General features: G+C 43.8%; 1 protein-coding gene across 4 annotated transcripts in view; it reads left to right on the forward strand.

Moving 5' to 3' along the window:
- INF2 (inverted formin, FH2 and WH2 domain containing) overlaps positions 1-24,651 on the forward strand; it is a 38,817-nt gene extending 14,166 nt beyond the window's left edge. Inside the window, exons 2-23 of one of the 4 annotated variants that reach the window (XM_010711978.3) lie at positions 1,893-2,301; positions 3,863-3,978; positions 4,445-4,604; positions 5,329-5,362; positions 6,352-6,493; positions 6,609-6,750; positions 7,246-7,959; positions 8,823-8,968; positions 9,055-9,116; positions 9,724-9,826; positions 9,912-9,997; positions 10,585-10,685; positions 11,910-11,980; positions 12,098-12,205; positions 12,829-12,899; positions 13,464-13,584; positions 14,091-14,255; positions 14,945-15,047; positions 15,591-15,749; positions 16,783-17,499; positions 18,493-18,552; positions 22,212-24,651. In XM_010711978.3, coding sequence (XP_010710280.1) covers positions 1,905-2,301; positions 3,863-3,978; positions 4,445-4,604; positions 5,329-5,362; positions 6,352-6,493; positions 6,609-6,750; positions 7,246-7,959; positions 8,823-8,968; positions 9,055-9,116; positions 9,724-9,826; positions 9,912-9,997; positions 10,585-10,685; positions 11,910-11,980; positions 12,098-12,205; positions 12,829-12,899; positions 13,464-13,584; positions 14,091-14,255; positions 14,945-15,047; positions 15,591-15,749; positions 16,783-17,499; positions 18,493-18,551 — 3,777 coding nt within the window. In that variant the 5' untranslated portion in view covers positions 1,893-1,904 and the 3' untranslated portion in view covers position 18,552; positions 22,212-24,651. Of the gene's footprint in view, positions 1-1,892; positions 2,302-3,862; positions 3,979-4,444; positions 4,605-5,328; positions 5,367-6,351; positions 6,494-6,608; positions 6,751-7,245; positions 7,960-8,822; positions 8,969-9,054; positions 9,117-9,723; positions 9,827-9,911; positions 9,998-10,584; positions 10,686-11,909; positions 11,981-12,097; positions 12,206-12,828; positions 12,900-13,463; positions 13,585-14,090; positions 14,256-14,944; positions 15,048-15,590; positions 15,750-16,782; positions 17,500-18,492; positions 18,553-22,211 lie in introns of those variants that run through there. The other 3 variants (XM_010711976.3, XM_019615907.2, XM_019615908.2) reach the window with 3 other exon arrangements.

The raw sequence follows: 24,651 nt of genomic DNA on the forward strand, positions 1-24,651 counted from the left end.
AAGATGGTGAAGGGCCTGGAGCATCTCCCCTATGAAGAAAGGCTAAGTGAACTGGGTCTGTTTAGCCTTGAGAAAAGACGACTGAGAGGGGACCTGATCCAGGTTTATAAATATCTGAGGTGTGGCGGCCATAGCGGTGAGGCCAGTCTCTTTTCAGTGGTACGTGGAGACAGGACGAGGGGAAACGGACATAAGCTGCAGCACAGGAAGTTTCGCACAAATGTGCGTAAGAACTTCTTCACGGTGAGGGTGACGGAGCACTGGAACAGGCTGCCCAGGGGGGTTGTGGAGTCTCCTTCTCTGGAGATATTCAAGTCTCGCCTGGACGCCTACCTGTGCGACTTGGTGTAGGGAACCTGCTTTGGCAGGGGGGTTGGTCTCGATGATCTCTAGAGGTCCCTTCCAACCTCTACAATTCTGTGATTCTGTGATTCTGTGAAACAATGTTTCTCCACAGCTCCAGAAGCGTGTTAGAATTTTCTGTGACCATATCCAGTAAACTCTAAAACCCTCCAACCCTACCTCTACACAGCCTTTAATGCTGTGAGCTGTGTTTTGAGGTGTCCTGCCAAGAAGTCCTTCCCAACACTTTGCCCTGGGAACTGCTTGAACTATCTCAGATATCCCATCCCACCACACTTTGCATCCATCCATGTTTAAGTCCATAACCTCATGGACTCTCGAGCCTCTTGAGGATGAGTAGGCATACATTTTGGCTGCAGAGCTAGAAGCCCTTGTGCTGCATTTGATAACAAAGGGCAAGATTCTCCTGGAATCCTTCAGTCTACCAGGTGCTGGGTTTGGGGGATAAATGGCACCTAGGTTATTTTGGTCTCCATGTAGGCTCACCAACCCAGAGAAGCAAAGCTGCTGGTGGCATAGCAGGGAAGGCGGAAGCATTAATGGCTGGCTTTGGGGCACACAGGCCAGTCCCAGGTTTGTCCTCCTTCTGTGGAATAACTGTTCCCTCTGAGAGTAGTTCATTTTTAAAACTATTGCATTTAGTTTTGAAAATTATTTGCATTGGATAACTAGCCTAAATCATTGAGGATCTGAAAAATGAGCATCCTGGTTCAAACATAAAATCTAGCGTAAAGGGTTAATTTGGCTTGGCTTTGATCCTTCTCTGTGATGAATCAACTCCATGCTCTCCTTGCTGCTGAGACAGACCATAGGAGATGGACCTTGAAAGGATGTGCTTCATCTCCAAAAAGCTGTACTGCTGCTTTAATAGCCTTTCTCTGCAGTCCCTCTGCTTGCAACTTGTTGGGGTCTCACATTAGCACACACAAGCACCACATTTAGCAAACGTATTTGCTGCTATAGCAGATGGGAAGAGATTAAGTGAGTGTTATAAAATTAACCTCTGCATCATTCAAAAGAAACAAAAGCAAGAAAGAAATGACAGGGTAATTGGATGCTTATATGAACAGGATATGCTCAAATGACTTCTACCTCCCATTACAAATACTTAGAAACTGCACAGCATTTCCACTGCAGTGAGATTTCAAAGTGGTTTAATGGGCATAAGGAGTTCAGAGCAGATAATGCTGCTTCCAACATTATCCTTTCACAGCACGAAAATAGGTAGTAGCTATTGACTGGTGGAAATTGACTACTTTTAAGGCTGTATTTACTGACTTAGAGGTGCTAAGAGTCTCTTTGCAGGGTTTTTAGGGCCTGAATATAATGTGTGTTGTAAGGAGGGGATGTATTTAGTTTCTTCAACAGAGGACTGGTTCCAGTGTGTGCCGGGTGTGCAGGAGAGCTGGTACAGAAGCAGGAGCCTTCTGCGGTTGTGCTTTAAGTCCTGACACTAGGAGAAGAACCATTGCTGGTGTGGGGTTGGTACTCAGCCTAACTAGACTTCTCATGTTGTCTTTTTCTTTCAGGACAAGCAGTTCATGATGTCAATCAAAAAGGAAGGTGCCCACAAGAAATGGGCTGCCTTGAAGGAGAAACTTGGGCCCCAGGATACCGACCAGTCAGAGGCCAACCTGGAAAATGCAGAGCCGGAGCTGTGCATCCGCCTCCTGCAAATGCCATCAGTGGTGAACTACTCTGGGCTGAAGAAGCGTCTGGAGAGCAGTGATGATGCTTGGATGGTCCAGTTCCTGGAGCTGTGCGGATTGGACCTCCTCCTGGAGGCTCTGGACAGGCTGTCTGGCAGAGGGGTGGCCAGGATTTCTGACGCCTTGCTACAGCTCACCTGCATTAACTGTGTGAGAGCAGTCATGAACTCCCACAGAGGCATCGAATACATTGTGAGCAATGAAGGCTACGTCAGAAAACTCTTCCAAGGTGAGGAGACATCTTAATGCCACATAGTGTGGGCTTTTTCTGCTGCTTATCCTCTTGCCCTGCTTCTTGGGAGTTGTTGATTGCAACTGATCTTGCACTAGGCTTCTTGGAAGTTGTTGATTGCAACTGATTAATTGAATTAATTTCTCTTAAAAATAAGTCTGTTCTAAAATGACATTTGCTTTTGCTACTTAATACCATTTAGATGGACTCATTTTTGCACAGATGTCTTCATAATTCATGAGAAGCTGGGAATAAGCACTGCATTGGCCATACATGGTCATGTGGAGTCCAGTACTCAGCTTCTCAGCAGGTATTTGCTATCAGTCTTTGTGAGGCCCAAGAGCAGAAGAGAGGCGTTAAAAGAGCTTGGAGACCTGTAGCCCATAAGGAGGGGCTCCTCCTAAGGAGGAGGAAGAGGGGAAGAGTGGAATTGTTTAGACTCCAGAGGTTTTTTAGACTCAAGATTGCCCGTAGAGGTGGTGGATGTCCCATCCTTGCTGACATTCAAGGTCAGGCTAGATGGGGCTCTGAGCATGTGACTGATCTGTGTCTTTGTTCATTGCAGGGAGGCTGGGCTAGATGGCCGACAAATGTCTGTTCCAACTCAGACTATTCTTTGTTAAGACAGTTCATTTTCCATGTTGCCCTGTCTTTTCCTTCTAGGAAATGAGATATAACATCATGTGACATTTCCTGCTATTCATTTGGTAGGAAACTTCCAGGGCATCTCATAGGGCTTGCTTGTATAGCACTTCTTGGCAGTGGGCTGGGATGATAACTTCTGTGTTGCTCCACAGAGCTGAGATCACAGCTGTACCTGGATACTCTTATTACAAGCTCATTAAAATGCATCTAATCTGAAAGATGGCTTGTTCCTCTCTATCGTTTTCAAGTCCTCTTTTCTTCCACGCTGTATTTTCTTAACCAGTGTGAAATACAGAACTGGCATTACTGTACTGTGAGAGACAGTGGGATATCCTGGGCTTCTCAGCAGTCTGGCTTCTTTGTGCACCAATAAACATAAAAATAAGATAACCTAATCCATTCCCTCTCACCTCCAAGGGCTCGTAGAGAGAGAGTAATAAAAGAAAAGGGAATGTATGAGAACTGGAGAGAACAAATGGCCTATTTGATATGCACGTTGAGTGATTCTGCACTAAAAATAAGATTCATTAATTGGGGAAAATGGTTCATCTGATGTTCTAGAAAACATTTGCATGTGAAAATTGGAAATAAAATACGTAACTGCAAGTGCTGAGATCTTGGCTGCTGTTACAGCATTTCCACTGGTACTTGGAAGAGGTGAACAGCTACATGCAGAACCAAAAAGCCAGTAACTGAGCTAGTTACTAACTAGAAGTTACTACTACGTACTGATACTGGAGTGGGACATCTATAAATTAAGATATTTTTCTTCCTGTCTTCCATGTATTGGCTGCATTCTTTCAGGTTTTCTTCTGCCACTATCCACAAGCCTTACAGCAGAAAACACTGAGATTCAGAACTTTGTGATCTTAAAAATCTTTTCTTCACTTTGTTTTGTTTCATTCTCCTCCAGCGCTTGACACAACTAATGTCATGGTGAAAAAGCAAGTATTTGAACTCCTGGCTGCGCTGTGCATTTACTCATCAGATGGCCATGGTTTGGCTTTGGATGCCCTGGACCATTACAAGGCAAGTTTTGAGCTGCAGGAGGAGAAAAGGGTTTGGAGTGAAGGTCACTTTGCATCATTTTGGTAAGAGAAGCAGGGATTTACAAAGGAATTTGTAGGAATTTTGGCCTGGTCAGCAGAAGCCCAGAGGCATTGCTCTGTGATTTGTTTCTGGGCAAAGGACTACCAATAAGAATGTTCTTTCTGTCAGGAAAAGTACCAAGGTAGATGGTGCCACATCCATGGGTTTCACTGGTCACAAGACCAAGTATGTAAGTTAGCAGAAAGCAGGAGGAGTTTCACAGATGTTCCATGCTGACCAGACATTGTTCCATGATAAGAGTGCTGCTTTTATCTGTATCTTCCTGTACTGTGCTCTGAGGCATAAATTGAGAGTGGCTTTAAGATGGTGACCCTAGTTGAGAGCCTGCACTAAAGAAGTTGTTACTGAACTGTCTAAACAGAAATGTCACTTGTGTCACTAACAGAATGTGAAGAACCAGCAGTATCGATTCAGTGTCATAATGAATGAGCTGTCGAACACAGATAATGTGCCATACATGGTGACACTGCTGAGTGCTATCAATGCCATCATACTGGGGAAAGAAGACCTAAGAACAAGAACACAGATCCGAAATGAGTTCATAGGTAAGGATATTTGTGGGACCTAAGTTTCTCATGGCCAAGCACAGGGCAGTTTTATGGCTTTATCTTCAGATGTACCTGTAAGGTAATTAAAGAGGGCTGGGGACGAAAACTGCAAATAATACAGCTGGCCTCCTGTTTTTGTGTGTGTCTGTGTGTTCTTTATTCTCTTCATCAACGTTTCTTTAGCCAGATATATTTGATGCTCTCCCATACCTTTCGTCTTTTTTATCATCCCACCACCCCCTGATATTCTCAAATGCATTTTTATAACCAGCCATCTTTTGTGGGCACTTTTCATTATATTACAATTCATCATAAAAGGAGATGAAGTTTGGATTCACCTCATATAATGTGCACTATGCTGGTGAGCCTAGGCTCCGTTTCCTTCTGTGGAGAAAAAGGGACATTTGATCACACAGTTCATCTGACTTGCTTTAGATATCTACTTTAGAATGAGAAGTGCCCTAGAAGTGCCAGTGTCCCTCTGTAACCCCAGGGGGATGCTCAGTAGCTCACTGAGCTGCAGATGTGAACTGCAGGTCTCTTCAGTTGTTGAATGAACCTATCTACTTTGACAGATTTGGGATAGCTTCACTTTTTATTTCTGCAGAAAGTGTTTATGAGAGTAACATTATATAAAGATCACAGTAGATCAATGCCAAGTAGATCATAATGCCAATATATTTTATATATTTTATATATTTTATATATTTTGTTCTCCCAGGTCTTCAGTTGTTGGATATTTTAGACAAGCTAAGGTAAGGATCACTGTTTAAATTTTCTTATACAAATGAGACTCACGGTAACATAGCTGTGGAAGTTTAATACTTGGCAGTCTTCAGTTGTGAGGTATACATGGGTAGAGTGGACCACACAGGTATGCACCCATATGCACCCATTACATGGAACTGGAGACGTTAGGCCAATGTTAAGGTGCTCTCATCGACCACAGTGTCATGAGAATAGCTGTTGTTGCAGATGGCAATGTCAGAGGCTTTGGCACAGATGGAGCACAGATCAGCAATGCCCTTGTTGAGGCTGCATTTCAGACTTAACCTGAAGTGATGCTGTGGGCTCACTGAGCAATTGATCAATGCTATGACACCTTTCTAGTGCATATCTGCATGCATCTGACTTCAGGGTTTCATAATTTTAAAATGATGTTCTATCAGAAAAACCCATGATAAATTTTAGAACATTTTATGTAATTGGATTGCTCTATCAAAACCCTTAAAAGTTAGGGAAGAGAAGGTCTGTCATTACTGACAGCGAGCACAGAGTTCTCCTGCACTGAGTCTCTCAAGAGTGCTAGAAAACTTGGCTTTAGAATGTTTTTGGTTTTTTAATTGAATTTTGAACAGCACAGAAGGAAGTTTTTTAAAAAGCAATGTTTATGTTGACTATAAGAGAAAAAAAAAAGGTGCCAGCCCAATTTCAGAAAAGGTAGAAATGCCACTCTGTTGTTACTGCTCCAAGGAGAAGTACATACAAAGCATACTCTGGGCCAGATTATTCCATGAATAGTCCCATTGATTTCTATGTGCTGGCTACACACAAAGAGATATAATCAGTTCGAGAAAAGATACACTGATGGCAACTGATCCTCTACAAATAAGGTAGAGTTGGGCATTTCCAGCATGAACAAGTTGAGTCTGAGAGGAAAGAACTAAAAGCCATTTAAAGAAAAATAATTATCTGAAAATCAGTGAAGGGCTCTCCAGTGAAAATGAGTTCTGTAATATTTTAGAGACATAGAGGAGGAGGATCTGCTTATCCAGTGTGATACATTTGAAGAGTTCAAGATTGAAGATGATGAGGAATTACTAAAGATATGTGATGGGATAAACATGAATGATCACCATGAGGTCTTTTCATCTCTCTTCAATAAAGTAAGTAGGCCCTCATGTGGGTTGCAAAGACCTGTAATGGCAAAGTTTACAGAGTTTGCTTGCAACCAGTCTGGTACACAGACTTGGTGCGATGGAAAGCTGCCCTGTTTTCCAGGTGAGCCGCTCCCCAGTCTCCATCCAGCTGCTGTCCATCCTGCAGAGCTTGCTCCACTTGGAACCGTCTCACCAATCCAGCCTTCTGCTGTGGGAGTCATTGGATGCGGTAGTGAATAGAGCCCTTTTGCTCGCCAATGACAGTAAGAATGACATACATCTAGCCTTGTAGTCAGCTCTCTTTCTTCCTCATCCAATCCAGTGCCCACAAAAGTTGTTCCCTGGGAAGGAAGCAGAGACAAAACTATACCTGCTGCACAGGGTCATGTGTTGATGGGAAGCTCCAGCTATACAGATGCCAGTGGGAACTGGCCAAGTTTTGTGTTGGGCTCAAGATCACCATCTTGCTTTGATGGCTAATCCCTGGCATTGTAGTGAGCCCTGGGTCACAGGAGTCAACAAGAATCTGTTTTCATTGGCATCCTGCCACTGGGGCTGTCTGGCTTTGCTGGCGGGCATGCTCAAAACAGTGTGTATGAGCCAGTACCATGAGAGAGAATTTCCCTATTAGATGAAAGTACCGCTGGGTAAAATTACTCCAGGCAGTGGGCTTTATAGCTCCAGGTCTGTGGGAGCTGGATAGCATGAACAACTGATTGAGCGTCATCCTCTTCTCTGACCTCGACATGTTTTTCTAGTCCAAGGAAACACAGTTGAAGAAGTAATTGAGAGGCTGTTATCTATCAAGAAGCATCCAAACAAGCAAAAACAAGCTGAAAAACATCTTTCTGGGAATGCAAATGGAGGCATCCAGACTCAACTAGAACCATGCACGAGTGCAGTTCAGAGCCTGTTGGGATCACCAAACCCCTGCACGACACCAGAAGCTTCCTCAGGGCCGCAAGCCTGTGAAAAGAAGACCTCATCCTCACCACTCTCAGCCTGCTTCACCTCACCACAGACCTCTAACCCTCCACCCAACGCTGTTCCAGCCCCTCCACCCCCACCACCTCCACCCTTGCCATCTGGCCCAGCATCCATGCCCCCCACAGCCTCCATGAATTCACCACCAGCCCCACCACTCCCTGGCATCCCACCTCCACCCCCACTGCCTGGCTTGGGGGGAATCCCACCTCCACCCCCACTGCCTGGCTTGGGGGGAATCCCACCTCCACCTCCACTGCCTGGCATGGGGGGCATTCCATCACCACCCCCATTGTCTGGTACAGGGGGCATCCCACCACCTCCACCACCATTGCCTGGCATGGCAGGAGATCACATAGAAGCTGTTGTAGCCTCCCAGATCAGCTGCCCTCTCGGCTCCATCAGGCCTCCATACAAGGCAGTGAAGACACCAACGCTGAGAATGAAGAAGCTAAACTGGCAGAAGCTGCCCTCCAACGTGGTGAGAGGTGGGTGCTTCTAGCATGAAGTCACAACTACTTTATAGGAGGGGAGGGGAAAAACTGCTATTTGTCAGGTTTAGCTGACTCCATATAGACACAGAACTTTCCTGATTTCCACTACATGCTGAGCTTAAATAAATAGAAGCAGGATGGAACCACTGATATAATAATCATCCCAACTAAATAGCTTGGAATAGCTCATTTATAAATGAAATTGTTTGAAATTGAAGAAGTGAGAAGAATGGGAAGATTGCCCTAATCCACCTTGACATGCCTTAAGCTTGAGTTCTCAACAGACTCTAAGTACATAAAAGTCATATGTAACAGAAAGGATCAGAATCAGCTCATAGTTCAGGAAGGACATTGAAATAATTGGTGAGACATGAGAAGTATTGAATTGTTTCTTGATTTTTGGGTCACATTTCCCTCTCCTAGCGGATCCAAAAATGGAACATGAAATATGAGAGGAAGCAAGGACAAACAAGGTCAATTTTGCCCCAAACATGCAAGGCATAGTTGAAGTCTAAATAAGGCATGTTTTTAATCATGGGATTAAATTAATTGTTGGGATTATTTCAGTAGAGCTTTCTGCATCATGTTTAGGTGATGTTTTTTGTTTTTTAAAGAAAAAAAGAGGTTTAAGAAAGTGCAGTGGAGACTAATTCAATGCGTAAGAGAATGCAATAGGGATTTATTTAAGCAGTCCTATTGCCAGCATAACACAAGGAGACTTGATTACAAAATCAAAAATATGTCTCTCCTTATTTAATTCACTTTCTGAGGAATTTCCCTTCTAGCAACTGAGACTACCCAAAAAGCTGGGAGCTTTCAGCTCTGCAGCCACTCTTAATCCCTTGTCTTTTTTTCAGAAAGTCATTCGATGTGGGCTTCAGTGAGCAGCAGCAGCGAGGAAACCATAGAGCCCAATTACACAAGCATTGAGCAGCTGTTTTGCTTTCCACAACCAACCCCTAAGGAGAAAACAGCCGCACCAGTGAAGGCAGAGCCGAAGGAGGTGAGGGGGCCACTCTCATTCTTTCGAGTAAAGATTGCTGCAGACAGCTCATCTAATAAGTGATATCTTCTTTTTCTTTAATGAAGATCACATTTTTGGACTCCAAGAAAAGTCTCAATTTGAACATATTTTTGAAGCAGTTTAAATGGTAAGATATAGCTGATTTTCATGACAGTTGACAAAACTTTGAGTAGGTTGTGCATAGTGCCTGTAAGGTCCTCGAGAAATCTATTCTTGCCAATGTTCTTTTTGTAGTCTGTGTTGCTGTAATATCTGATTACTTCACAGCTTGTCAAATACTCTCTCTAAAATATTGGGCTTGGGTATTTAACTGTTTTTTTATGAAATGTTACAACTTCATGTTACAGATAGTTATAGCACAGACTCTTAGGGTGGCTTTGGCTGTGAAATGCCTCTGGAAGTGAAACTCTTCCTCAAAGCAGGACCAAGAAGGAAGATAAGAATTCACTTATTTTAAGGTAGTCACATATGCAGAGACAGACATCTGAGTTGGAACACTGATCCCTAGTCTTAAGTCATTTGACCGGGGCCAGAAGCAAATTTTGTGCATAGCAAGTTCTTCAATCTGGATCTTTCAGGTGCCAATTCTGAGTTAATCACTGGGATGTATCTTTCCTATCTCTGTGGCTCTCGCTAGGGAATGCACAGAACGCTTGTGCAAGTACATCTCTCAGTAGCATGTGGTTGTGGAAGGGGGACTTTTGGGTGACTGCAACCTGTGCTTCTTTCTGCAGCTCCAATGAAGAGGTGGTTGCCATGGTCCAGAATGGAGATCGGACCAAGTTTGATGTTGAGGTTCTAAAGCAGCTGCTGAAGCTGCTGCCCGAAAAACATGAGGTCAGGAGAGAAAAATTGCACCCTTGATTCACAATGCTGAATGTGCAGTGAAGTCCTGCAATCTTGATTCTTTATTTTTCATTAGATAGAAAACCTGAAGGCCTTCAAAGAAGAGAAGTCGAAGCTAGCAAACGCAGATCAGTTTTATCTTCTCCTCCTTCAAATTCCCAGGTAAGGATGCTCATCATGAATGTCAGCCCCATCTTTTTCTGGGTTTATCTATGGGAATTTCAAGTTTCTATATTAGTCTCACAGGTAAATACCAACAGATACAGTTGGTCAGTGTCCAATTCCACCTTACCCATCCCTTCCCCTTTTTCTTGCATGAAAGGGTGTCACTTCTGCAGCACCTCTTCTCCCTCTGAAGTATATAATCAAAGAAACATTAAAGTTGAAAAAGACCACTAGGACTACCTAGTCCAACCCCAACCCATCCCCTCCGTGCCCCTCAGTGCCACATATGCATGCTTCTTGTGGACTTCCAGGGACGGTGACTGGGCAGCCTGTTCTAATGTGCAACCACTCTTACTCAGAAGAATTTTTCCTAATATTCATGCTGAAAGTAGGAGAAGCTGGACCGTGTGGCTAAGGACTGGTCCCTGTCTAAAGTGGCAGCCCTCCACAAGCACTTGTCTGACGTGGATGTGGAAGGCAGCAATGCTGTGGGGTTGCCAGCCTTAGAGGTGATATGGGAAGAGAGCTGATCTGTTGGCCAAGACTGTGATGCCTTTAAGCTTTTAATCAATCTCCATTCTTAGCTATCAGCTACGGATTGAATGTATGCTGATCTGTGAAGAGACTACTGTTGTTCTGGATATGATTCAGCCAAAAGCTGAAGCCATCCGGAAAGCCTGCGAAGGTAAACGTCTGACCTTAATTCTGGATCTTGTTTAAGACAGTCAGCTGTAAAGCCTCAATAAACCTTTAGAGCACTGCAGTGAGTCTCCCCAGCACCACAGCTTTCCTGCAGCCTCTTCACTGGTTTGCTGCAGAATACAGGATGCAGCTCTGGGTATCTCCACTGATTATCAAAGCCTTTAATATGACTGGAGACCATTTTTCCTCAGCCTCAGACCTCTTGTTCTGCAGCAGCTATGTTCTTCTGAACCACTTTCAACAATGAAGTGTTGGAAACTTGTCAGAATTTCCAAAAGAGCTGAATCTAGAGCTAATTCATTACGTTAGGATCTTCACAAAGCAATTTTCTCTGCTTCCAGAAAAGCATACCCAAACTTCCCCCAGAAAGCAGTGATACTTTAGTTTTTTCCCTGCCTACAAAAGTAATCAGAAGAGAAAGTTTGTTATTTTGGGCTTTGAATTGCTGATGCTCAAGTTTGTGAATACATGGAGAAATTATGCAATAAGTCTTTTTTTTTTTTCTGTGGCAGAAATCTCAGGTCCTACTGCTGAAAGCACTTCTTGTCAGTGCTGCTTGTCTTAAAGAGCTCCTGCTCTAGGCTTCTCCAGATGAAATTACAGCTGCCTGCTGGGATAAAGCTCCCCCAAAAAATTCCCTGCAGTCCACTTTTTCTTTTAAATCTGTTCCTGCTCAAAATTGAGTGCCTCAGAAAGCACATCTCTGCAGCACCTTGTTTTAAGGGCAAGGACAGGGACTGTACCTTTCATGCCTGATAAGCACCTTCACCATGCAAGACCAGGAAAAGATGGAGTGTGTCTGGTTTTAGCAGCTGGCAGGTAGCTGGAGCACTGTCAGAACTGGCTTTGCTGCACAGCTGAATGGAGTCTGCAGGATTAAAGCTGGAGCCCTTGTACTCTTCCCCATGGCAGGTTAAATCTGGGTACTTCCAATTGATCAGAGTCCAGCTCCACATCACTTTCCATTAGGAATGAGAGACCAGATGTGAATAAAGAAAGAAATACAAGTGAGCAGAAACTTTAATTAAGGCCAACTACTGGGATTGGATCTACTTAGAATCAGTTTCTCTGCAGGTTGGGCCATTGGGCTGCAAACCCGAAAAATCAGATTTGGTTTGCTGGAATTCAGAATCCCACTTTTTATCCAGTTTAGAAAATGTTCTGGTTTATCAGAGGCTTTTTCTTAAAAGCCCTTTATGTTTTTCAGATCTTCTGACCAGTCACCGTCTGCCTCTCTTTTGTAAACTGATTCTCAAAGTTGGAAACTTTCTGAACTACGTAAGGACTTTGTTTGGCTTGTCCTCCACCCATCAGTAGAACGTGTGTATGATCTTCACATCTAAGGCTGTAATTTGGACACAAGAGTTACATCTGTCTTTTTTTTTTATCTTGTAGGGAAGTCACACAGGTGATGCCGATGGGTTTAAAATCAGCACTTTACTCAAACTAACAGAAACCAAAGCAAACCAAACCCGCATTACGCTGCTTCACCATATCCTGGAGGTACTACAGTTCTGGGCAGAAAGGAAAGGGAGGCTTTTTACCTTAGTGAACCATTCCTCCTACTCTAGATTCAGTTAATGTAATGCACTCTTATTCATTATCCTCCCCATCTAGCCGCAAGTTAAAAGCATTGGCTCTCTTAGGCTGGTGGTTAATGCTTGCAGGCACTACTCAGCTCTCAGGGAGCTCCTTTTAGTTTTGTCCTGCTTTCTTCCAGCATCTTTCCCTGCAGTTACTGGAACTTCCTTTGTTCATATTTGCACAATCTCTGCTCATCATCAGCCGCAAACCACAGAGTTTGTGGCCACCAAAGCCATCCTGGCAGCTCTGTACCCATTCATCCATTCTGCCTTTTCATGGCCACTCTCTTCTCCACCAGGTTGTGTTTAAGCTTTTCAAACTCCCCACAAGTCCCCATGACCTTCTTATTCCATGCATTACTGTTTGTTGTTTCTTTTTCTCCATATTCTGCTCTGCCACTCTCATTCATCAGTTACACATGGTTAAACTCTGCAGAAAGGAGGCCAGATGAGGGGTATAGTGCAGTTGTCCTTCTGAGTGCTGCCTCCTCTCCCAGCTTGCATCACTCAGTAAATAGTGCTTATTTCTCTTTTCTGCTTCAGGAAGTAGAAAACAGCCACACAGACCTACTGGAACTGCCAGAGGACCTTGAATATGTTTCAAAAGCAGCAGGGTAAGATTGCGTGTCACTTCCTTCAAATGAAAAACAAAAATAAATCCCATGCATGTCAACAGTGTATCAGAAATTAGGATACCCACAGCTGGTACAGCGTGTTATTAAGATGCCATTGTACTTATCTTTAACCAAAAGATTTGGTTGACGAGTGCTTACACCTATTTAATATATTATAGTTCTTCTACAGCTGGTACTACTGAGGTCTGACATTTGCAGTGCATTTATTTAATACTGCCTTACAGGCCCTTCCACAATCTGCACTGCATTTGCAGTAGCAGGAGCTTCTGAAGTGCCTTTGCCCAGGGAAACTGAGCAATGAGGGTAGAGATAACCCTAGGTGGACTTTCTGGGTGCTCATCTACTCAATGCATGATGCTGCAGTGGGACTGAGCATCTTTCCATAAGTGCTGAACTTTTTCATGAGTTCAGACTGTGCAGGGTTGAGGGCTCAAGCTCACATGGGAAGCAGAGGGACAACCAAATCAGCTAGGCCTTGCCCTCTCTTTTGTAAGTGCATGATACTGTAATGAGAACTAACACAGGGCATCTGTGTGATTTCAGAATTAATCTTGATATTATACGCTCAGAGTCCAGTGCCAATTTAAAAAAGCTGCTGGAGCTCCAGCGAAAGGTCTCATCAGCAAATGACGATGTGAAACAGCAGTATGAGAAACCTATCCAGGTCAGTCTTGGAGTTCCCTTATAGCTTCCACCTTACACACACAAAGCCAGCGTGCTGCATGTAGCTGAGGATGCTCACAAGAGGGTGAAAAATATTGCCACAAGATGCACTCTCAGGTTTGGAAACTGGCTGTAATGCCACAGAACTCAGTGGTGTCTGCTTGCCCCAAACCTACCTACCTTTGGTGAGGCTTTCTTAAAGGCTTGCTTCAATGGCTCTCCCTATTCTGCCTCTCCTCGCTATGTCTGAGTCAATGTGTTCACCCTCTGTGCAGGTTGCCAAAGTAAACCCCTTCTCTTGGGATGAAACTTTGCACTGAGCTTTCTGTGTGTTGCTAAAGCCACTCCTGCATAGTGGCACAACACAGTCACCAGGAGCCACGTGCTGTTTCTTCCCACCCCAAAAGCTCTGCTCCAAGTTGTTATGTTGACATCCTTTTTCTTTATGTACACTTCACTTGTTATCCTCTCGATGGTGTCTCACTATCTATATTAAATGCATTTCAGGATAGCATTGATGCTTCCAGAAAACTGGAAGAAGATTTTGAAACCATTGACAGGAAGAGAGAAGAACTTGCAAACTATCTCTGTGAGGACCCCAGCAAGTTGTCCTTAGAGGATGTATTTAGCACCATGAAGACTTTCAGAGATCTCTTCATCCGAGCCCTAAAGGTTAGTGACTACACACAAAAATGAACACATCATAGTGCTTCGTATTTCTACTCCACCAGATTTGGGTGGGACAGACACAGAGTCTGGAGGGAAGGCTGCTGGTTATGGACCCCTTCTCATAGTACTTGGCTTGGTCACCTGGTGAGTGGGTATCTGGTCCCTGCTCCACTTCATTCTCGTGTACTGCCAGTGCTCCTGACCTGACCCAGACTCTGGTGACTTGGGATTTCAGTGCAACTTCAGCTGCATATTCACAGAAATGCTTTCACAGACTCATGGAATATCCCAAGTTGGAAGGAACCCATAAGGATCATCGAGTCCAATTCCTTCAGAGCTGAGTGCATAAATTTTAGAAGAACAGAATTATGAAACTTAATTCTTCACTTCAACTTGAGCAAACAGGATCAGAAGGGGGATGTATAATCAAAAGACCACCAGTTTGAAAGAAATTACAGCTTCCCACGTTTGCCTCAGATGACTGTCAGTGACAGAAGCTGCACATGGATAGCTGTGTTTAGCAGTAGTGTCCCTTTTACTCTCTTGGCAAAACAGTCCTTCCTATGCTCCTTTTATTTATTCTGAGGATTTCTCTTCTGCCTTTGCAACCATTTGCAGATTGTCTTTCTCTTCATTGGTTCTCCTAGCAGACATTTAGCCAACCTTTTCATGCTGCTGTTACTTAATTGCAGGAAAACAAAGACAGAAAGGAACAAGCTGCAAAAGCAGAGAAGAGGAAGAAACAGCTGGAAGAAGAAGAGGGGAAGAGACTGAAGGGAGAAAATGGAAAAGTCGGTGAGTATCTGAAAGAGCATAAAAAAAAATGGGGGACTTGCAATCCCAAATGGACTGGAAGAGCTGATGAAAGCTCTTTGCTGGTCCCGCTTCAATGAGCAGTAGAGATAATTTATTCTCTGAATTTCCAAGTGCTGGCTGACTAAAGGCTTTTAGATATCTTATTGGCCATAGATAGAAATTGACTTTTCACAGTGGCAGCTGGGCAGAGAAGTTAGTTTTACTTTTGCTGACTGAGCAGGAGAGATACAAAAATAAAACTGAAACATGTCAGTTTTTTTCAGATATTTTAATTTTTAAACAAACTTTTTGAACCCGAAATCTAACAACAGACGTTTGACTTTCCCCTAAAAATTCTCTTCCTACTCTTGAATAGTCTTGCTCCAGTTCACCACAGGCTACATACAGACATCTCAAAAGTCTTGCAGATGCCCTGTTTGGGATGCAATACCAACCCCAAGTGATAGCACTGCTGCACTGCTGTGCAGTCTGCATCCTTCCTCTCTCAGGAGCGTATTTACCACCTGTCTCTCTCTATCCCAGTTAAGAAGGGGTTGGTGAAGCAGGAGGATGTTTGCGTCATTGATGCACTGCTGGCTGACATAAGGAAAGGGTTCACACTGAGAAAGACGAAGAACAGACACGAGTCAGATGCACTTCCTAAAGCCTCGCCTGCGGAGATCCCAGAGGAGAGCCGGTCTGGTAAGGACACATACCCAATGTACCTGCAGCTATTTCTTCCCATCTGTCTCCGAGTCTGAGCCAAGCACGCAAGCAAGTAGCCTTCCAGCATTTGGGGCATCCTATTTAAGGAGGATCTGCAGCAGAGCTGTGGACAGGAGCAAATAGCCCTTAGCTGCTGACAGCCAGGTGTGCCTCGGATCATCAGCATGGCCTTATGCCCAGACTGATGAACTGTCTGAGAGTCACAGCCCATGGCTCAGCCACAAGACTCTTCTGGTGGGGCATTAATGTCATCCCCACCTGTCCCCCCCATGCAATCAAATCTCACTAGCATAGCTTATCTTCATCTTGTAGTCTGCTGTACTCTCTGTCTACATTTGAGAGTCTAAAGCAGCACTTAAAATAGGACTAGAAAGCCCTACCTGCAGAAGAACCCAGGTGTTTTTTTAGGAGACAGCCTATGGTTTTAGTCTTTTTTTTTTTTGGCTTGTGACCTGAGCATACCAATGCACAATTACAGTCCAAAGGCACTGGTGTGTGGTAAAGCCTGACTTTGTGGCTTTGGAAGGGCCAGCAAGAAATTTTTAAGTGCTTGTGCCAACTGAGTCAGTGTTCCCAGCTGGTTCAGAACTTCTTCTTGATATAGGTTTTCAGATACCCTTTGCAAGTCCAAAGACTTTCATGGGCAACAACCATGGGACACCAGAGCACCTGCTGAAAACATGCCTTTTGCTGATCTAGAGCATTGGAGTCCCACTGGAGTGACCACACGGGGCACTGGGAAGGGAGGTGGGAATGCTACTGAAGATGCTCTTCCTTAGCTGTAGGATGAAAGGGTGCTGCCTACATAGAATCACAGGATCACTAAGGTTGGAAAAGACCACTCAAATAATCTAGTTCAACCATCAACCCACCACCATGGCTGCTTTAGGGGCAGTGCAACCACTGTAGGCAGCAGCAAGCTTGTAGCCTCTCCCAATACCAGAAACACCATAGTTGATCTTGGATGCAACTCTGCATATATGGCTGATCTCATGATTTTTGTTTGAAGGAAAGAGCACTAAGGATCTGCAAGCAGGAGGACAGCAGGTGGATGATAAAGCCAAGCAAAACAACGGTCATCCCTCAGAAAGTACTCTGTCCTTGGCCGCTGTCCTACCAGAGATGGGTAGAGATGTTGGAGATGTCTCAGCTCCAAACCAGGCATTACCTGAAAATAATGCTGAAGGAAATTTGCCGCCAGGGTCTAGGACAGAAGGCCCTTTGGTAAACTTAGTAGAAACTAAAGGAGATGGGCAGGGTGATGGGATGGCAAGCCTCCAGCCAGGCCTGAGTAGTGGTGCCATTTCCTTCTCTGCTGCTAACATAGGTGCCAATATAACATTTGTCAGCAGCAGCTCTGGTGCTGCTCTAAGAGAGCAGCTCAATGGGTCCACCTCTGAAGAGCAGGACAACAAATGCAGCTTGGAGAGCTGCAGGCCAGCTCAGGACATCCAGCTGAGCCAGAATGGAGGCAATCCCAGCACTCCATCCACTCCCTGTGATGGTGCACATCAGGCTGAGTTGAAAGAGATGGCAAAGGAAAATGAAGACCCTGGTACAGACTCACTGTTGGACACTTCCCAAGAGAAATCCTTTTCGGAGGAGCCAGCCACCGACTCTTCTTGTTCGGCAACGCTGCCTCCAGGGGAAACGCACACTGACAGGGAAAAGCAGAGGACATCTGGGAAACGGAGAAAGAAGAAGAGGCACAGCAAAAGCTACTCAGGTAGCCTATATAGCCCTTGGGCGCTGAGTTAAATGGGGGGGGGGACCTCCTAGTACATTTGTAGGCGTTGTTTCCTCCCAGGTCCAAGGTCTGATGCTATCCCTAGAAAGCCCTTTGTCCCTGTGTTTAATGGAGCTATTATTTTTCTAACCTGAAAAAGATGTAAAAAGAAAAACATAAGCATCATTCATTCTTTTGACATTTATAAGTAGTTTATAAATGGGTAAAGATGAATAAATAATTAAAAGCCCATTATGCATAGTAAAGATAGCAACAAGCACATCTGTCAAGCATGCTAAAGACAGCTATGAGGCACAATTATGTGCAAACAAGAGCTCCATTAGACTCCAAAGCTGTGATTAAGAGCAGTTAATAGTGGATACTTAATCAGCAATCAGCCCTTTCAGCTACTTATAAATGCATAAAGCCAGCAAACAGCAACACTTAAAGATACAGTATGCTGTCCAAGGCTTGTTTTTTGTGGTCAAGCAGATGGGCAGGAAAGTAGTGGAGAGATCTCCTTATTAGTGTTGAATGTTTTTACTGCCAAGGAAGGCAGAGCAGAAAGTAAAGGAGCATTTGAATACTCACTACAGAGAGAGATAGCACGGGCTGACCATCTACCACGGAGAAACTTACTTTCGTAGTCCCAGCACATCTTGGGGCTTTAAGTATTTATGTTTCAAATGTGCACCTTCCCCTAGCTAAAACCAAGGCACAAAACAGAGGTGTTTTCCCAGAACAGTGGTTCCCAAACTTGCCTTCCTGAAGGCAGCAGGTAGAGCTGCAACAAAGACAACTCCCAGCCATCACCGTGCTTCCCTTGTATCTGTAATGAACCCCACAATAGCCATAGAGTTCCCTGATCATCCAGTAGTGGCATCCTAGGAACCTCTCTACTGCTGGACAGTGTTTTCATTGTAAGAAGTTCCCTGTTGTTACATTTCCCTTGCCATGATCAGATATATTTAGTGTGTCTCTTTTGTTTAAAAGCAGAGATTGAGACTGATTCTGGAGATTATAAAACAAAAAAAGGTTGTGTGGTACAATGAGGTATGTAAACTTGCAAAGGCATTTGTATGTGAACTAACCCCAGTTCCTTCGGGACTTTTCAGACCTAATCAATATTTAGCATATCAGCTAAGCTTTTTGTCTTTGTGTCTAATCACAAATACATTTAAAACAAATTTGCTACTCTGATTTTCACTGACTAGGGTGTTGATCTTGTGCTGAGTGGAGTCAGTGCTGATCTCCCCACAACACTGGGTCACATCCCACATGTCCGTCCTCTGTGTCAGCAGCAGCCAATCACCTTTCCCTGCAGATAATTAAAAGACAATATTCTAACCACGTGAATCCAGCTTCATGTGATAAACAAAGTCCTTGCTTTGATCCCATTATTTTTCTCAAAAATTGTAAAAATGCACTTTCAGTACCTACCTCCTGCAAATAATGATGTTTGGTTTGCTTGTGGGCAGCCACTTACTATAGCACAATATACATACAGGCAACTGGATAAGGAAATAAAATACTGGGCCCAGGGAGAAATACATGCTGGGAAAAGATACCAGCTCCAACTCAAGCCAAATTCAATTTCTCAAGATACTGCATGCACGGTAGTGCATTGGAGCAAACAGACAACGCACACTTCTCCTTTGCATTCGTGCATTTTTATGGGACAAGGTAAAGGAGGGGATTCGGCTTTTGTCACTGAAAAAAATAACATGCAGGGATCTTGGTACATACAAGTTTCCTCCAATGGGCAGTTTTCTTGCCCATTGTGAGAAAACGTTAGGAGTTTCAGGCCAAAACTTTCATAAATAAAAGTCTGTATGCTTATTGCAAATGCAAAGAAAAGCAGGAAAAATAAACAGTCAAAACATCCACTGTACTGAAATTGCATAGTTACTTGTCCTTTCCATCCCGATGAGCACCTCTTGTGAATTGAATCAATGATGCCAAATCTCTCACTCTCTCATTTCCCGAAAGGAATGTGTTTATTCTTCAGCATCCCCCATGCATAGGGGGGCAGGAACCCCTAGCCCTGAGGGCATGGAGCAGAGGAAGCTCTGCAGGATTCCCATGTAGGGTTGCTTTTGTTTCTGCACCTGAAGCATCACTGCAAGCAAGAGAAAAAGAGATATTGGGTAGTTATGCTTCTGACTACTGCTGTCCTCTCCTCTTGGCCCTTCTGTACCATGTTTCATGATTATGCTGAGAGAAAAAGGAGAGTAGTAATGTCAGTTTAAAAATCCTAATGAAGATTTACAGCAAGAGCAGAAAATAGTAGAAAAGAGTAGAAAATAGTAACAGTGAGGACTCGTGATTATGCTGCAGAGGGAGGGCAGCTGGAACCAAGAGTTGTGTAACTCAAATTATACGTTTTCAGCACAGAGATTCTTGCACGCAGGTTTGAAAAAAAGGTTACTTTTAACAAACGGAGATGCAGACAGCTTCAAATTCTCCTCTGAAGACATAGGAAAGCAATACAGAGGAATGCATGGAAAACCAGCACCACTAGGAAGTGACTGAGTCAGGCGCATCCTTGAGATGCCACCAGCGCCCACAAGTGCTCACAGCTGCAAAGGGCAGTGGAAAAGCAGCGCTTGAAATCTTCAGCTCCCCTTCTCCCCTCATTCCTGTGTCATTTAGAAAAGTCATAGGAAACAAAACCTGTTTGCTTTTCTTAGTCTGTAGCCATGGTGTTTCCTCCCCGAAATGCAACTCAAGCCTATTCCTCTTGACAGCCTTAGCAAACCAGAAGTGCTCCCCATCACAAAGATGGGAGACCCCAGGAAAAGAAGTTCAGTACTTTTTTCCAGGGTGATTCACCTGATTTATAACCCCTTTTTTTTTTTTTTTTTTTTTTTCCAGAGACCACCTTTAAGTTCTTGTCACACTACTGGTACTCTCTGGCTGGAGCTAGAATTTACCAGGTTGAAGTGAAGCTGTAGGACTTTTCCTTCTTATACAAATGCACTTGCAGTGATAAAGGCTGCACCTCCTTATTCCCCACACCTCAAATCCTTTAGAGTCTCTATAAAAGCAACAGAGAAAGGACAGGATCTTACCCACAAGGAACAGCCTGTGACTCTGTGAAATAATATTTCAGAGCTGTATAAGGACTTAGGTGATCAGCTATTCAGTTCTCTCCTCTTGACCATAACTTGTTATGCAGCCGTTTCTGTATTAACATCATTATTCTTTTATACCCAAAGAGTCTCTCATGTTATCTCCAATATACTGGGGGTCACCTTGTGTTTGCGTGTGTCCTGGCAACAGCTAAACAAATTTTCAACCAAATCTGAAAAAGCTTGAAAAAGGAATGTTTTACAAAAACTGACAGTCAGAGGGCACTGTACGAAGGCTTGGACACAGGAGGAATTGCTTGAGTTCCCTTGTATTAGGCGCTACAGAATCTCTCCAAACAAATGTTCACGTCTATAGCACAATACAGGAGGTCTCCAGTCCAACCAGTCCCCCAGTAAGGATGGCAACAGCACAACATCTGCGAGCAGCCAGATTCCCTCCTTGGCTGTCCTTGTAGTGAGAAAGTTTTCCCTCATACAAACTCCCTGTAAGAAGAGGTTCAGTCAGAGGTCAAACAGAAACACAATTCAACTTGAAAACACAAAAGTTCATAAGCAACCAGACTCTGGCAGTTCTTCTCACAAACCTACTTGATTTATTTGGTAGTAAATAAAGGATAAACCAAACAGCAAGCATAGGCCAAGTGTTCAAATACTGCAGCCTGGTGAGGCTCAGAGGGAAAAGGCACAAGTCCACAGTGCTGTTTGCCAGCAGCTATGACACGTGTGGGCACAATGGGAGTTCAGCCTATCTCACAAAGAACAAAGTTTTGGAATCAAGGTTTTCCTTTGTTTTCTTTTAACTTAATTAATGTTTTAATTTTAGACAACTAGATGCTTCACCTCACCCCCTGCAGTCTCAGCGTTGTGTGTGGGCTGATTTCTAATGAACCAAAGCAATGCGATCAAGCTAATGGCTGTCTTCCTGTGCAGCCTTTGCCATCATGTCGGTCATTAGAAATGGTATTTCCTTCAGCTGTTGAGTGGGACTGGTGTTTAAAATCAGCAACACACAGTTCTTTCCTTCTGACAGCCCTAACTCCCTCAAGAAACACTCCCCGAAGGGAGCCTACCCATGGGTCAGACAGCGAAGGCACAATACACACATTTTCCTCTATCATGCTGTGACAGAAAGTTTGTTTGTGCCCTCTGAAGTCCCATGCTCATGGCTGTGACCCAGCTCTGTTCCCCAGAAATTGAAGAACTTCTCACACAAGGTGGGAGATGTTCTTCAATTTCATGAAGTGCCACACACAGGCTTCATTTGACATCGGCAGATAGTGACACTCAGGCCTAAGGCACTAGTTAATGTCCCCTGGACAAAACAAAATGGGTGTCCAGACTTATTAATTCAGCAATTTAACATGTAGAGCCATATACCAACATTCTACTTGGAAAACACAGGACTCACGTTGTTGCCTAGCTCAAGAACAGAGCTGCCCAAACTCTTCAACATCAGTATCAGTCATAGAAACATGAGCAAGGTTTTTAGCAAATATATAAAAACTGGCAATGCTAGAAACTTAAGTTACCTGACTTGGTACCACAACCAATCCACACAACAAACCAGACCACTCTCACTTTAGGGGTGCGAACAGTTTGTATTTTCCCCTTCTCCTGCAGGCATCACAGCAAGGCAGAAGAAATAACGGAGGCCCGGAGACATGCTAACTCATCCCCAGAGCACTGCCAGCCTCTCGGAAGCCAGGCTCTGCATCACCAGAAGGCCTCCTGCCCTGACTGGACATCGCACTCCTCCTGATGCAGCCTTCCACCCTTTGCCCAAAGGCCCAATGAGCCGCCATGGAGGCTTCAGCACCCTCAGCCCGTGCCTTACGTGACCTGCGTTGTGCCCCGGGGGCGTCTGCGAGGTCATGGTCCAGATTGATGCAGCAGCAGGGAAGGCACAGGCCTCTCAGCCTCCATCCTAATGCCCAACATCCCTACCTGCTCTTAAGCCAAACTTCTCTTAACACAATGGCAGAATGCAGCCCAGCATTCAACCCTCGGGAAATTTTAAAAGTAGCAGTGCCTCAAGTAAATTGAGGGTATGAATCCAGCAGTGGCCATACCCTCACAGGGGGAAGCGTTATCCCTCATTTTATTGCCCACATTCAGTTTATATTCGGCGAGGACCAAGATCCAAAATGCATTTGCGTTCTCAACCATTTAAAGCAAGCAAAATCAATTACAAAAACAACAACAAAAGTATGCATTTTGGTCAACATATGGCTGTGTAAACAGCATCTGGCTCCCACATAACACTTATGTGCAATTAAGTTGAAGCATGGCTGTGGTCCTGCAGTAATCTCACATGCACAGCTACATACATAAAATTTGGAGAAGTAGGGCCCCAGTTCCTGTCAAAAGAAAAAAGTTTTCCAGGGTACTGTGTTAAACACATTTTCAGCTCCTCCTTTAGTAAGTCTCCAGGTTTAAATCCCATTCTCAGCTGCCTGCACTCTTAAGTCTTTGCATTCAAGCTGCAGAACATGTATTTTCTCATTACTTTTGCTTTGAAACTGGGAATGTGCAGTATTGTGTTTTTAAAGAGTCAGAGCTTTATGTCTCAAGTTTTGTAATAACGTTGTACCATAGTTTTGTACATAGCTGTCAATTTAAAATGACCTATGCTTGTTGAATCTATGGTGTGATACTGTGCTGAAACAGGAATCAAGCAGAAGAGATTGTTAAATTTAAGAACTATGCCTTTATATGGTAACTAGACTAAATGTTCAGGATAAACGTTATTTTGCTTTGCTCAATAGGAATAGCAACATCCTTGCAACATCGAAGACTTTACTGGACCAAGGTAAAGGTTATGCCAAGAATTAAATCAGTGGTTTATTTTAACCAAAGCATTGTTACTGAGAATTGATAACAAAAGCAAAGATGTGTTTGGAGTAGGTGCATGAGCAGACTCAGCTCAGGAAGCCTTGCAGGGCAGGACAACTGCTTTGCAGCTGAATTCACGTTCCTGGCTGGCAGAAGCAAGCTGCAAAACCACATAACCCACCCCAGGTTTGACATGTGAGACCACTGTGTCACATTTAAAAAGTTTTCTCCTTTTTTTCTCCTCTATTCCAGTCTCTGAGTGCATCACCCAAGAATCAGTTCTTCTTGCTGTCATTAATCAAGTTTCTCTTTCTCATATTAGACTCCAGTCTACAAAACTCCAACTAGCAAACATTCTCCCAGCAGCTTTGCCTCCTCTGTGTTACCAGCAGGAGCCTGCAGCCCAGATTCGCAGTGAGCAGCCAGCCTCCTCCAGCCCACCCTGCTGATTTATCGATAGGAACAAAACTGCCGTCAATATTTGGGAACAAGCAAGGCTTTTTAGTGTTACCTGCCGAGGGCCTTCAAAGAGAGGGCATTTAGCATTATACTCCCACTGCCTTCAAGCATTTATGGAGAAACTGGTATTTTGAGCCACTGCTGGTTCTTTGTTCCGCAGCCATTTTTGAAAACTATAATAAATTGTCTGTTAAAATCAAATCCCAATCAACAGATCAAAGCACAGTATTTATAATGTATTACTCCAAAGCAGCTCTGCTTCCATTACTGTGATTATTTAGCAAGAACTGGGGGATGGAGTCAGAGCAACTCAAAGAAAGACGCTCAACTGGGATGTGCAGTTTTGCTCTATTTGTCACTTTAAAAAGTTCATTTTTCAGTGTTTGTAAGACCAAATCAGTTGCTGGTAAAAGCCATGAAATTTGCAGCTATTTTAACAGGTATGTGTTCGTTTAAGCTAACAGTGAGTTTGGACCTCAGAAGAGAATTCCTGTGGTTATATTACAGCAAATGCACATGGAGTCCATTACGTAAACCAGCCTGTGAGCACCTTAAGTTTCTAGCTGTCAAATAACTGCATATTCCTCAAATAAGCATTGTTTGTATGATAAAAATGAAGTTGTGGATGAAATCTGCAGAATTTTTTTCCAAGTACTTCGCATCAAAATGTGGATATGTTTTAAAGGCTGGAATTGGAATTTCAGGGCTTTTTTGTTTTAATTTCATTACTGAAAATATTTCAAAATTTAGAATAAAAGAAGTCAAAGTA

The sequence above is a fragment of the Meleagris gallopavo genome, chromosome 5 (genome assembly GCF_000146605.3).
Source record: "Meleagris gallopavo isolate NT-WF06-2002-E0010 breed Aviagen turkey brand Nicholas breeding stock chromosome 5, Turkey_5.1, whole genome shotgun sequence".
In the NCBI taxonomy this organism is placed as follows: domain Eukaryota; kingdom Metazoa; phylum Chordata; class Aves; order Galliformes; family Phasianidae; genus Meleagris; species Meleagris gallopavo.